This window comes from Peromyscus leucopus, chromosome 22, assembly GCF_004664715.2.
Source record: "Peromyscus leucopus breed LL Stock chromosome 22, UCI_PerLeu_2.1, whole genome shotgun sequence".
NCBI classification, from domain to species: Eukaryota; Metazoa; Chordata; class Mammalia; order Rodentia; family Cricetidae; genus Peromyscus; species Peromyscus leucopus.
This window is the reverse complement of record NC_051081.1, coordinates 20655391-20670229: the sequence shown is the minus strand read 5'-3', so window position 1 is coordinate 20670229 and position 14839 is coordinate 20655391. Positions and strand designations below refer to the sequence as shown.

At 47.4% G+C, this 14839-nt stretch overlaps 1 protein-coding gene across 1 annotated transcript in view; it reads right to left on the bottom strand.

Moving 5' to 3' along the window:
• The window catches only part of Lrpprc (leucine rich pentatricopeptide repeat containing), an 86208-nt gene extending 78186 nt beyond the window's left edge, over positions 1 to 8022 (bottom strand). The window contains exon 1 of the mRNA XM_028892616.2: positions 7837 to 8022. Coding sequence (XP_028748449.1) covers positions 7837 to 7985 — 149 coding nt within the window. The 5' untranslated portion in view covers positions 7986 to 8022. The remainder of the gene's footprint in view (positions 1 to 7836) is intronic.
• Between the last annotated feature and the right edge of the window lie 6817 nt (positions 8023 to 14839).

Sequence of the window (14839 nt, the reverse complement as noted above, 5' to 3'; positions counted from 1 at the left end):
TAAAAGGACGGGACAAGAGAGATGCTCAGTGATTAAAGAGTACAGGCTGCTCTTCCAGGACCCAGGTTCTGTTCCCAGCACCCACATGGCAGCTCACAACCAGTTACAACAACAGTTCCAGGGGATCCGACACCCTTTCTGGCCTCCATGGGCAGCAGGCACACATGTGGTATACAGATATACATGTGGGAAAATACTCACATAAAACTAAACATTTTTTAACTGATAGAATAATAGTGTTTCCCTTACAAGAGCATTAACTGAGACCAGGAAGTCAGTCTACAACACACTTCTAGGCAAGATGGTTTTGAGACTGCATTTAGGCAAGGATTTTCTATTTCAGTAAGTTTTACTTTCTGATGATTAAAAAAAAAAATAGTAACTATCAAATTTAGCTCTTTTCTTATTAACATTTTTGCTTAAGACAAAATAAAGTTATAAAAATGTTAGTTTAAGGGCTAGAGAGATAGTATAGTGGTTAAGTGAACCAGCTGCTATTCTAGACCAGAGTTCAATCCCCAGCACCCACCTGGTACTAACAACCATCTATAAATCCAGTTCCAGGGGATCTGATGCCCTCTTCTGGCTTCCATGGGCACTATATGCACATGGTCAACAAATACACATGTAAGCAAAACACCATACATACACAGAAGGTAAAATTTTTTTAAATGTCAGTTTAATGTCAGCTTTTTAAATGTTAGTTTAAACCCAAGACCAATAAAAAGAAAAATATTAAATATTTAAATAGCAAATACTCAGAATGGGTCCAACAACAAGTAAAAATCTGCAGACAGAACACAATGCTCCACATTTAGGCAAAGTTCACGGACCTGGCAAGTAAGCTTAGCATAGGTAATCAACCACAGCATCTCCTAAAGCATGGCCCCTCTTCAGTCCACAGATGAAATCTGAACACCACTCACCACCTTCAAAGACCTGTTCAAACCTAAGCTGCACTGTGACAGCTGCATGATTCAGGGAGACTCACTACTGGAATAAAAACATCTGCCTAGAGCTGGAGATGCAGCTCAGTGATAGAGCCCTGGTCCAACCCCAAGAAGACCCTGGGCTGACCCCCTGCACCACACATAAGTCTACCTTGTGAAGGGGGGCGGGGGAGGCAAGCAGCTTCTAACCCTAACAAAACCATACTCAACAAGTAACAGCTCCCCTACCCTTGGTTTTTCAAGACAGGGTTCTCTGTGTAGCTAGCCCTGGCTGTCCTGGAGCTCCCTTTGTAGACCAGACTGGCCTGGAACTCAAGAGATCCGCCTGCCTCTGCCTCCCAAGTGTTGGGATTAAAAGTGTGCGCCACCACCACCACCACCTGCCAAGCAATAGCTCTCTTATGGAAAGCATTCAGTAAATTTGGGATTTTTCTAAACCTTTTGTAAAATTAAGTTGTAATGATTTTTCTCTTTGAAGCATTACTCCAAAAGCCTTGCCAAATTCAGCTCTCTCCCAACATGGTTTCATGCTTTATGACAATCTAGGAATCTTAGGGCAGAAGGGCCACCTGCTCCAGCTGCTGTCCTGAAACAGCAATTCTTTTCAGTCTAGCTCTCCCCTCTGTACCAGGTTCTCCAGTCCAAAGAGCTGTCTGCCTGATCTTAGTTATGGCAGAAAGTGCTGGAGAATGCCTGAGCCAGACTTGGCCCTAGAGTGTGAATTGAAGCAAGGTATTTTTCCGAGTCTATACAATTAGAATGCATGGACTAGACTCTAAAGATATCATCCAGGTCTTCTATGTATTATGTACACTGTATGTCATCCATTGCTTTTTAAGAAACATTTTTATGGAGCCTAAAAGACAGCCCAGCCACATACCGACCTTGCAGAACCCCCATGTTTGGATCCCAGCACCCATGTCAGAAGGTTCACAACCACTTGTGACTCCAACCCCAGGTCACCTGACACCATCTTCTGGCCTGTGCAGGCACCTGTCCTCACGTGCGTACACAGATACGCATTAATAAAAACCCAATCTTTTAAATGAATTTTCTATCTATAAGTCATCCCCTTCAGCATCTAAAACACATTCCAGACTATCTCAGAACCAAGAAGCACAGCCTGAGAAGCTTCCATCTCCCTACTTGTATTATCAGCCCAGAGAATGAGCTGTGGTACTCTGCATGCGAAGAGTCAGTCGGGAACAGGGTTTGTACTAATGACCCTTGATTGTCCTGGTCTCCAAATCGACTCTTCCAAGTTCTAACACTCACCAACCTCCTGTTCTCTCTCCAGGAAAGAAAGATTTTCAGTTCTGCCCCGCTAGTTTAGGGCCCAGTCTGCAGTACCAACACTGTTCCTAACTGGCAATGCTGGCTTCCTTCTCACAGTCTAAACAAATTTTGTCAAGATCCATCACATTCAAAATCCTCCTCTGGGTCGAGACCCTACCACAATCAATCATGGAGCTAGTATGGCATCAACTTGTAGTACCAAATTTCACCAGCCTGCATAAGATCAAAGTGTGGCTTCCAAGTCCATGGATGTCTTTAGCCTTCGAACACTGAATCCGCAGTTCATGTCCTCTTGGGCTGGGAGGTGTTCAGGGGCTAAAGGCACTTGACTCTAAGTCTGACTTGAGTTCTGTCCCTGGATCCACATGATGGAAGGAGAACTGGCTCCGGAAAGCTGTCCTCTGACCTCAAAAGCCCACAGTGGCACATCACCTACACACATTGATTGAGAAAGAAACCTACAGGCACGCAAGAGCATGTACACTTGATCTGTTGGTCTCCTTCCCGGAAACAAACCTGGCTGCCCTTCTCTGTGAAACACGTATCATCTTATGAGCACGTAACATCAATAAATGGGACTGCCATGGCTTTCACAAACTTATAAACAGAGCAGGGCTGAGTCTTAGGTTTCAGAGGCCCGAAGGATTTAGGCTCTTTAGCTTTCCAAAATGCCAGGTGAAAAGGAAAAGTTTTCTTCTGTCTCTATGCCGACTCTCATAGAGACTGGCAATCTCCACCTTTAGGCCACAATTATCAATTTAGGTCCACTTTCACAAAGACTTAGCTTCCAATTTATCATTCCTCTAAAACACACAAGGATTACTTTAAAATCTCAGGAGAAATACGAGCAGCTTCAGAAAGAACAGGAGAAAAGAAAGTCTCCTCATCCTCCTCATGGAGAAGGTAAGGGCCAGAAGAATTTGCTTCAAAAAAGAGACAAATACTAAAAAGTACACTGAAGGGCAAGACCCAAGAATACACAGGGGTGCACACTTCTGGGTGCTTCGATTTTGAAAACAGATCAAGCAATGCTAATAATTCTGCTCAATAACGCCCAGTCCTTAGTCAGCCAGCACAGCTGGAAGGCACGATGCAGAGCGGCCCTACAGCACAGCGGCCCTACAGCACAGGACAGACTAAGGACTCCTAAGCTTCATCTCATACTATCCCTCTCTCAGTGCACGATGGTCCTTGATTTACTTAGTCAACAAATGTCTGATACCCACTCCATGAGCAAAGTAGACATCGAGGGAGGCAAACAGTAAGATCAAGTCCTTGCCTCTAAGAACTAACAACAGGTCTACAGTGGCGCAGGGAACAGCATCCAGTGCTCACACTTGCTAACTGGACGAGCAACATCTCACCCTTACAGGAGCTCAGAAGAGGACATCAAAGGAACTCACATGGAAGCAGCAGCTGAAAAGCCTTCAGAGGACGTGGACTTCTCAGTGCGAGAATGAGCATCAGACTCAAAAGCAGAAGGCAATGACCTCGGCCCAGAGGGCCCTCCTGACTCAGCCCCACAGCACCTCTATTATCTGGAGGCTTGTTAGGACATTTCCTCTCAGTCCTGACCAGATCTCCATAATCAGACTATGCACTTTCACAAGATTCCTAGGGAAACAGCCCTCACTGTAGTTTTGACAGCCTGCCATGGAAAGACAGAAAAGGTGAGGCATCTCGTTTCCAAAGTATCCATGAAAGCACCAGGTAGGACCTTACCCTGAAAACAGCAGGGGCCACCAGAGTGCTTAACTGTGAGCCTGAAGGGGCGCAGTCAAGGTTATCAGGAACTCTAGAGAAAGGATGACGGGGGCAGGAGAGATGGGGTATCCATTCCAAATGAAGCAGAACTCCAGCATTTTATCAGTTGTTGATGAAAGGAGAGAATGAAATGTTGGGTGGGGGGGGAGAAGCAAGAATAAACACGTGTGGGTTCTTTCTAAGTAACAGAAACAACAACACTCACAGCACAGACTTGGGAGAAAAGCTGAGTTCCACTCAAGATGTGTTGGGTTTGAAGGACCTGTGGCTGAGCATGAGGGAGCGATCCATGACAGCCCATGTCCAGGAGACAATGCAACCACCTGACTAAAGCCACTAAAAACTAAGGGTCATCTACAAGGAGAACGCGCAGAGTGAGGAGATATGAGCTGCCAGCAGCAAAACTTCCCAGTACACGAGCGTCTGACACACGACACCAACCCCCCCCAGTACACGAGCGTCTGACACACGACAGCAAACCCCGAGTACACGAGCGTCTGACACACGACAGCAAACCCCGAGTACACGAGCGTCTGACACACAACAGCAAACCCGAGTACACGAGCGTCTGACACACGACAGCAAACCCCCAGTACACGAGCGTCTGACACACGACAGCAAACCTGAGTACACGAGCGTCTGACACATGACAGCAACCCCCCGAGTACACGAGTGTCTGACACACGACAGCAAACCCCCGAGTACACGAGCGTCTGACACACGACAGCAAACCCCCAGTACACGAGCGTCTGACACACACGACAGCAAACCCCCAGTACACGAGCGTCTGACACACAACAGCAACCCCCCAGTACACGAGCGTCTGACACATGAACAGGGGGGAACACGGCAAGGAGGTAGGTGTAAAAAAATCCTGAGACGCAAGAAACTGACATGGTCATCCTGGCACCGGGAAAGGCCATCACGGGAGGAAAGGAAAGCTGGAGATGCCAGAGATTCAGGCCCAGAACACAGATCTGGTAATCACGATGTCTTCTGCCAAAGTGACGTAAAGCCAACACAGAGCCACATACTCATAAATGACTGGGAAGATGTATTAGCGGTATACCAACGGCTCTCTCGGTGACCGTTAGGAAGGCTCTGGTGTTCTCTCTCTGTGTAATTTAGTTATTCCTCCAGGAACATGACTTTACGATTTAAAAAAATAAATAAATGGGGCTGGAAATGTGGCTCAGCAGTTCAGAACGCTTCCTGCTTTTCCAGAGGACCCAAGTTCCCAATACCCATGCCAGACAGCTCAACTGCATCTAACTACAACTCCAGGGGATCTGACATGCTCTTCTGGCCTCCGAAGGCACCACACCCACAAACACACAAAACAAAAAGTTGGTGTTTTTTTTTAAGTACACACCTTTCATTTCAGCACTCAGGAGGCAGAGGCAGGAGGTTCTCTGTGAGTTTGAGGCCAAGCTGGTACAAGTCCCAAGACAGCCAGGGCTACATACATTCTGTCTCAAAAAAAAAAAAAAAAGTAGTAAGACATTGATAGCCCGAGGCAGAGGTATGAGAACAGAATATTAGAGTAAATGAAAAATGAGCAAAGGAGACAAGGGACCCTGAGCAGGAAAGAGACTAAGAAGCTTCTAATAAATAGAGTCCTAAGAAAAGGTTGTGTTTTTCAATGGAAAACATCTAGGCAGGTTTAGAAGTTGTGGGATAGCCAGGCGGTGGCGGCACACGCCTTTATTGGGAGCCAGAGGCAGGTGGGTCTCTGAGTTCAAGGCCAAACTGGTGTAGAAATGAGTTCCAGGACAGCCAGAAAAACCCTGTCTTGGGGGGGGGGGGAGGTCAAAAGACAAAACAAAAAGACGTTGTGGGACGGGCAGGAGACTGCAGGGGAAAGTGTGTAAAGTCCAGGGAAAGTAAACAAATGCTACTTTACTGCCTACTGAGACCTGCGCGCACACACACACACACACACACACACACACACACACACACAGCTTTGTGAACAAACCGAGCGCTGTGCTCCGGCAGCTTCCTTCCCACCGCGGACACTGAACAAGTCACGCCACAGGTGGGTCACGCCACAGACACGGCTCAGTCAGTGACGTCACCTCTCCCATTCTCTTTTCTGTGTGCATACATGTGGAGGTCAGAGGACAAGCTGCAGGAGCCTTTCTCGCCTTTGACCCGGATCCTGGGGATCAAACTGAGGTCATCAGGCTTGCAGGGAAAGTGCCTTTTTTCAACAGGCCACCTTGCTGGTCTGCAAGGTCACTTTCTGAATCATGTTAAGACAAAGCTTCTTCTACAGACACCTGGGTCCTGAATGACAAAAGATCAGCTCTGCAGAGACATCTGGCACCTCTCCCTTACAGACACGACTAACTACCCAATTCAGAGAAGCAAGTAAGAGGTCTAACATTATGCAGAAAAGAAATGGGACCCAGATCTGCTGAACATCCAGACCAAAAGCCTACCGCTAAAATGTGTTCACTGTTTCCCAAACATGACAGAGATCAACAGCACTTCAACACTGGCCTCTGGCCTCAGTTAAGGACTAGAGCAGTGGTTCTCAACCTTCCTGATGCTGTGACCCTTTAACACAGTTCCTCATGTTGTGGTGACCCCCAACCATGAAGTTATTTAGTTGCTACTTCATAACTTTAATTTTGCTGTTATGAACCATAATGTAAATATCTGATGTGCAGGATATCTGATATATGCGCACACACACACACCCCAAAGAGGGCTTAGCCCACAGGCTAAAAGGGACTGGGGATGAAGGATGAAGAGATGTGGTAAAAGCAAAGGCACTGACTGCTGAAGGTTCACTGTTCAGGCCTAACACACAAACGCAGGCAAGCCCCAAATCACTTCTCTTACAGCAGGAAAAGCAGTTCCTACATGCCAAGCCCTGCATCTCATGAACTGCTCGACACCTCTAAGCCGTGCCCACCTGTGTACCTAAAGAAGCTAAGGCCTGGAATGTTGAGTGATTTGTCCAACGGCACAGTGCAAATGAATTGAAGCACCCTCAGTCCATGGGTCTCCCACTCCAGATAAGTTCCTAAATCTTCTTGCTAGACCTCAACGTTCTTCTGTGGGTCATTCAATTGTCAGTTTCTCTCTGGTGCTAAAACCGAAGTACTCATCTTCCTTTTTCTGGTGATTAGAATACTAATCAAATGAACACTCTTACCTCCCTTATAATCTCATTCCACAAGGATGTATTCATACAAATACTTGACACTAACTGGGCATTTAACTTGTTTTTGCAAACCCAGCTAGATCCCAACACAGTGCCTTGCATGTGTTCTTTAACCTACTCTTTTGAGACAATGTCCAACCCATAACACTGAAGGAAAACTCCATTCAACGAAACGCAGGCAGAAACCCGAACTGGCCGTAATCCAAAGGTCTAAACGATCCCTGGGTCACTCAAAACTTCAAACCCCACCCCCGGGGTGGGGGGAGAAAAGAAAACCCCACGCTTCCTAAGACCACATCCTAGCAGGTTACTGATCAACAGTGTGGGACAGCACCCAAGAAGGGTACGCCTAAGGAACGGCACAACACCTGGCCCCACCGCAGCACACACCCCCAAACCCCTCAGCTTCCCGGGCCATCTGCAGCCGGAGGGCAGGTGGCGACCTCAAGCACCAAGCCGGAAGCCAGCCATGCCCTCGACCATGACCTTCTCAAGACGCTCAACCTGGTCACCCCCAAAATCACCGGCAAAGCATTGACCGAAGCATGGGAGGGAGGCTCAGGCCTGAGCTGCCAGCAGCAGCGCGGAGCCGGAGCGTGCGAGCCTGACACCGGCCCGGCCGCCGGCAGGGGGGAAGGGTCCGGGACTCACCCCGCGGGCCGCCTGCCCCCAGCGGCCGCCACCTGGGGGACGGGACACAGCCGGCCCGGGCCGCCAGCCAAGAGGCGCAGGGACAGCGGGAGGCGCGGGGCCGCCGAGGCCCCGAGCAGCCACCGCGCGGGTCTCAGCAGGGCTGCCATGGTTCAGCGTGCCCCAGGCAGGCTGCACGCTCCTGCAGAGGACCTGGAGGAGCACGTGATGACGGGGTCGCCCCCCGTGGGACGGACCAAGTGGAGGGGGGAATGGAGCCGGGCCAGGGCGCACACGAGGGGAAAGCCGAGCTCCCTGGGGCGCGGGAATCCCTTCTTTGCTTTATAACAAATCATTTGTTATGCTCTATCCTCAAAGTCCCTATTTCCACATCTCTTGTCCCCTCCATTCTCAGTGAGCTCGGCCAGATCCCCCCTCTACTCTGCAGTTGGTAGCGTCCCTAGAGGTCGACTCCGCCCATGCTCGCGCAAGGGCTTGTGGGGAGCCGACTAGGAGCGACCCCGAGGGGTGCCGGGAAGGGCCGACTGTGCAGATCCCGGAGCGGCTACGCCGTTCCTTCCCTGCGCCTAGGTTGCTGCGGAGCTGCTGCCCTCGGAGCTCGGTGACGTAGTTCCTGCCGTAGCTCTCGGAAAGGCGGGCCAGAGGAAACCTTGACGAAGGAGGCGGTGGGGCTGCGCTGTGGGTCCCCAAGTTAAATATGTGCGACTGGTGGGGCTGGGGCTGGGGATAGGGTAGGCGAGTATACAGACCTCATCCTGAGCGCGTAGGCAGCGCCTCGCTTTATGAAATCAGTGGGCTTAAACAAAGGTCGTAGAGTTGGAAATGTGGAGATTGGACTTTCTCTTGCTCACTGATCCGCTCCTCCTTTCGGTTAATACACCCATATAGCTGTGAAGGTAATGGGGTGATTGCCTGCGGGCAAGTCTGGGGCTAGTAAAACAAGGTCTTGCCCGCACAGGGCTTGCGGACTGAAACGGTTCCCTGTGCACTCGCATGAGCCGGGAACAGGCTTCCACCCTCTACTTAGCTGGTTCCTCGACTGCCACCAGGTGAACACTCAGATTCTTTCTCCCTCGGGAAGTTTCCGATTCGGCTGTTTCTCCTGCTGGACAGCAAACTCAAGAGAGCACGGACTGCGACCTCTTGGGTAGGGGAAGCTCCTGCTCGGGTTGAGGCACCCTCCGTGCGTTAAGCATTTATCGAACGGATATACGTTTACGTTTCTTTTGGAGAAAAGGAAGCTTGATAAGCCCAGAAAAAGATTATTTTACTCTGAGTTACACTCTTGAGCACTATGACAGAATATAATTCATTAGTTAGCAGTACTATTTATTGAGCACGTATTATGTGCAAGGCACTATTGGGGATCCTGGGGATACAACAGGCAACAACACAGAACAAGTCTCAACTCAGATGAAACTCCGTACATTTAAACAGTCGCCTAGGAACTGTGATGTAAAATAAATCAAAGGATTGATGGTAGGTTGCCATCTGTGGCGATTAATCTTGGTAGGATTTAGAGTCACCACGGAAACCAGCCTTTGGACATGTCTGTGAGGGAGTTTCTAGGTTGGACTAATTGAAGTGGGAAAAACCACACTGAATGTGAGTGGCACCATTGGATGAGCGGGCCGGGCTGAATCTCACGGAGAAAGCGCTGGCAGCCTGCACCATCTCTGTTTCCCGACAGTGTATGCTGCCCCTTCACCATGATGGCCTAGGCCCACAAGGAGCCAGAGTCAAAGTTTCTCCCTTGAGTCGCTTCTTGTATTGTGTTGCAGCAACAAAACAAAATCTGAACAAAAACCAAAAGGGAGGAAGGGAGGGTTGTCGGAGGAAAACGAGAGCCAGCTCTTGCTCCAGTTTCAGACAACAGCAAATCCAGACCCCCTACGGTGGAGAAAACTGAAAAGGACTAGATGAAAAAGAATGAGCAGGGAATGGGGTCGGACAGGGAGGTCGTGGAGGTGTTTGGGAGTCAGCTCATGCAGGGTTACCTTTTTTTAAAAATGCAAGTGAATTAGTATCCCAGCAACATACCCAATTTTCCAATGGTTTTTCCATCTCATCTCTATAAAAATCTAAGTCTTGACAGTCAGCTCCCTGTGTGTGTGTGTGTGTGTGTGTGTGTGTGTGTGTGTCGTCTGTGTCGCGCGTGTCCGCGTGCATTCCGAGGGCTGGGGTCCCCAGAGTGGATAAAAAAGACAAAGTGAATACAGCCCCAGTATTCCATCTCTCTCCTGACTACTGATGCAGTGTGACCACCAACCTTTACACAGCCATGCCTTCCCCTCCGTGATTGCATGCCTTCATGAACCAGGGAGCCAGAAATAAATCTTTCCATCAGATATGAGGCCACAACCACCAGCAGAGCAATGTGCCAGCCAGTCCCCCATCTGTAATGATTTAACGGGTACCTTGGCGAGTTGGAGCAAGAGGCGCCACAGTCACACCATGCAACAGAGCTCTGGTGAGAGGTTTATTGGGGAAGGGAGTGCAGAGGAGGCCTCTGAACAAGAGCAAGAGGAAAGAGCAGGGAGAGAAAGCGCTTACTGGTTACAAGCAGCTGTAGCACATGCGCACAGGGAGAGTGGGTCGGCAGTAGCCTCAGTACAGTGTCCTGCTGTGGCTCAGTTTCCGAGGGCAGGCCTGTGTAAATGCCTGAATGCTAACACCATCACTGCACTGGACTGTGTTAGCTACTTTTAACCGTGTCGCACATGAACAGCTTCCAAGGAGAACCCTACTTTGGTTCACCGTCTCAAAGCTCTCAGTCGACGTTTTCCTTGCCTGCCTCTCTTGAGCAGAACACCATCGTGACAGGAATGTGGAGAAGAGGAGGTTTTCATGTTGGACAGGAAGTAGAGCAAAGGGGAAGAGACCGGAGACCTGGTATAACTTTCAAAGGCGTGACTTAGTGACCTACTTCCTTCCTCCAAGCCAGTGGTTCTCAACCTTCTCAGTGCTGCGACCCTTTAATTGCTCATGTTGTGATGACCCTCAACTCTAAAATTACTTTCGTTGCTACTTCATAACTGTGATTTCACTATTGTGATGAATCGTAGTGTAAATATCTAATATGCAAGGTATCTGATATTCGACCCCTGTGAAAGAGTTATTCAACCCAAGGGGTCACAACCCACAGATTGAAAACCCATGCTCTAAGCCTTGTCTCCCAAAGTTCCCACTATCTCCCAAAACAGCAGCACCAACCAGGGACAAAGTGTTCAATGAAAGAGTTTGTGAAGGACATTCCATATATAAACCACAGCATTCTACCCTCGGACCGGAAGAGCCATGGCCATCTCATAATGCAAGATGCCTATAATCCATCCGGCCCAAGGGTTCTCAGAGTCATAACAGTTAAAATATTGTGTCAGAAGTCAAATTCAAAGTCCCTGCTGAAACTCAATGTACAATCATAGATGTAAGCCCCTGTTTAAAAAAAAAAAAAAAAAAAAAAAAAAAACTAAAAATAAGCTGGGTGGTGGTGGTGCACACCTTTGATTCCAGCACCAGCACTCTGGAGGCAGAGGCAGGCTGTCTGTGAGTTCGAGGCCAGCCTGAGCTTCAGAGAGAGTTCCAGGACAGCCAGGACTGTTACACAGAAAAATTCTTTCTAAAAAGAAAAATTAAAAATAACAATAAGTTACATACTTCAAATGTACAATGACACAGAGTAAACATCTCCATTCCCAAATGAAGCAATGGGAGCACAGGAAAGAGAGATGGGACCCCAAAAAGACCAAAACCCAGCAGGAAAAACATTCCACCAAGAGAATCATCAATATTATGAGAGAGAAGAAATTGCAGGCTTTGTGGTCTTAGCAGTATTCTGCGCTGTCCTGAGGTCCACCGGTCCTTGCCAAGGGAGAGACTGTCTTCATGGGTCTTGCCTTGTGGAGACCCACTGGACAAGCGTTCTTACGCTGATCCAAAACTAGGCCGCATGACTCCCAACAGAGTCTCAACTGAAGGATTGACAAGATTGGATTGACGTATGGCAATGTCTATTGGGAGTTGTCCTGACAGTTGATTGATGTGGAAGGGCCCAGGCCATGAGGTGGTGTCACCCCCTGGGCAGGGGGTCATAGATCATGTAAGAAAATTAGTAGAACACAATCAAGAGTGAGCATGACAGTACGAAACATCCTTCACGGTGTCCACTTCAGTTCCTGCCCTGACTTCCGTCAATGATAGACTGTGACCTGAAAGAAGAAGCCAAATAAACCCTTTCCTCCCTGGGTTGATTTTAAAGGGTGTGGTGTTTATCACAGCAACAGAAAGCACACTAGGGACTCTACACCTTCTTTCCAGGATTTGGAGAAATAGTAGGTAGATAAGGGAGCTGCTTACAGTGTCATACAGTTAGAAGTCTCTGAAAATATTGTAGCTGTTAGGGGTCAAGCATCCCTAACCCCCAAATTTGAAGTGTGAAATATTCTGAAGCCCAGAACTTTTTGAGCAGTGACATGATGCTCAAAAAGCTTTAAATTTTGGAACAGCTTAGATTTTGGGGTTAAGGATGCTCAAACTGGTAAGATGCAGCCAAAATATTCCAAAATCCCCATGGTACCAAAATCTGAGACATTTCTTCTGGCCCCAAGCATATTGAATGATCATTTTCCAACCTGTGTTATTGTTATTGTTGCTTTTCATGGTCAAGCACAAACCTCATCAAGTTGAGTTCTTTGCCAGGCTCCCTTGGCGATCTGCACTTTGACATTAATGTCTTCATTGCCAAAAAGCCTCTTGACAGTATCTTAGAACTCATGTATTCAGTTAGATAATTGGTTTATGCAAAGCTTTGCCCAATCACATTTCAGAACAAAAAAAGTTAGTGCATTTCTCTTAGTACTGATGACTACACTTTATTTATGGAAAAAAGATAAAATGCTGTACACTGATCATATTATATAAGACAATGTAATGAGCGTAACACAAAAGAGGTTGGGCAAGGAACAGCTGGTTGGGACGATAAGTGGTCTCCTGAGGGGAAGGGCATCCATCAGCTTTTGGAGGTTAGAAAACAGTGTAACATTATATGTGGTGGTAACATTATACGTGGTGGTCAGCGGAGAATCCGGCAGAGGGAGCAGAAACTCAAGACCCACAGCTCTCCTGCCTGCCCTGTACATGCCTCTTTAGTTGTAGAAAGGGAACACAGACCCCACTTCCGGAGGTATTCACTCAGAGCTTATCAGTGCAAGGAGAGAGTCCCTAACCCAGCAGTTTCCAAGCCACTGTGACTGTGCCCAAGAATAGAAACAGTGTTTCACAGAGGGTACGAATACATACACACAAAAGGAAGATTAAGACTAGGGGAGTAGTTTAGTTGGTAGAGAGCTTGTCCAATGTACATGAAGCCCTGAGTTTGAACTCCAGCACGGAATCGAGCATGGTGGTGCAAACTTGAAATCCCAGCGTTTGAAGCAGAAGACAAATAGATAAGAAGGTCAAGGTCATCTTCCTCTACGCCAGCCTGCGCTACATTTAGACCCTGTCTCAAAGAAAGAAGATATCACAAAAGAATAGTTATCTTTATTGGGTTATACTTGTCTCTTTTTTAAAAATGCTAATTGACTTAGTATGAACAAACTAATTGTAGTGAGACATTTTGTTTGAGACAGAGTCTCACTATGTAGCCTTGGCTGGCCTGGAACTCCTTATGTATGATAGAACTGACTGCTTCCCAAACTCTGGAATGCCACCATGCCTGACTAGAAGACATTCTTGAGACATTCAAGGCAATCTGAGTGTGATGGATAGTTTTATGTCAACTTGACACAAACTAGAGTTATCTGAAAAGATGGAACCTCAATAGAGAAATTGCCTCTATAAGATCCTGCTGTGATGGGAGAGGGTCCAGTTCATTGTAGGTGATGCCATCCCTGGGCTGGTGGTCCTGGGTTCTATAAGAAAGCAGGCTGAGGAAGCCATGAAAAGCAAGCCAGTAAGCAGCACTTCTCCATGGACTTGGCATCAGCTCCTGCCTCCAGGTTCTTGCCCTGTTTGAGTTCCTATCCTGACTTCCTTTATTAATGAACTATGATGTGTAAGTGTGAGCCAAATAAACCCTTTTTTCCCCAACTTGCTTTTTGGTCATGGTGTTTTAGGAATTCCAACTAAGACATTGGCTTTGGAGTTTATACTGTGTAATACCAAGAATTATTGTTAATTTTACATATATGATAATGGCTTTGTAATTACAGAAGAAAACACATTTTCTCTTCTTTTTTTCCTTTTAAGGGAAACCTATTGTCACTGACCTATTTATTTGTGAATTATATTAACATGACATCCGGAGTTGTCTGCACCCGGGGGCTGCAGAGATGGCTCAGTGGTTAAAAGCACTGATTGCTCTTCCAGAGGACCCAGGTTCCATCCCCAGCACCCACATGGCAGCTCCCAACTGTCTGTAACTCCAAGATCTGACACCCTCACACAGGCAAAATATCAATATACATAAAATAAGAATAAATAAGTATTTAAAAAAAGATCCTTCCCCAAAGTGGGATGGTGATGTAGCTTAGTTGGTAGAGTGCTGGCCTAGGTTACAAAAAGTCTGGACTCAATCCCTAGCACCACATAAAACCAGGTGTGGTGGCACACACCTGTAATCCCAGCACTCTGGGAGGCTGGGGCAGGAGGATCAGAAGTTCAAAGACATCCTTGGCAATATAGTGAGTCTGAGGCTAGCCTAGGCTACACGAGATCCTGTCTCAAAAGAAAACAAAACAAGAGAAACAAGTATAACAATGCTATGGGAATGGGGGTGGTATTTTACTCTTTGTAATTTATTTATTTATTTATTTATTTATTTATTTATTTATTTATTTATTTATTTTTGGTTTTTCGAGACAGGGTTTCTCTGTGTAGCTTTGCACCTTTCCTGGAACTCACTTGGTAGCCCAGGCTGGCCTCGAACTCACAGAGATCCGCTGGCTCTGCCTCCCAAGTGCTGGGATTGAAGGCGTGCGCCATCACCGCCCGGCTACTCTTT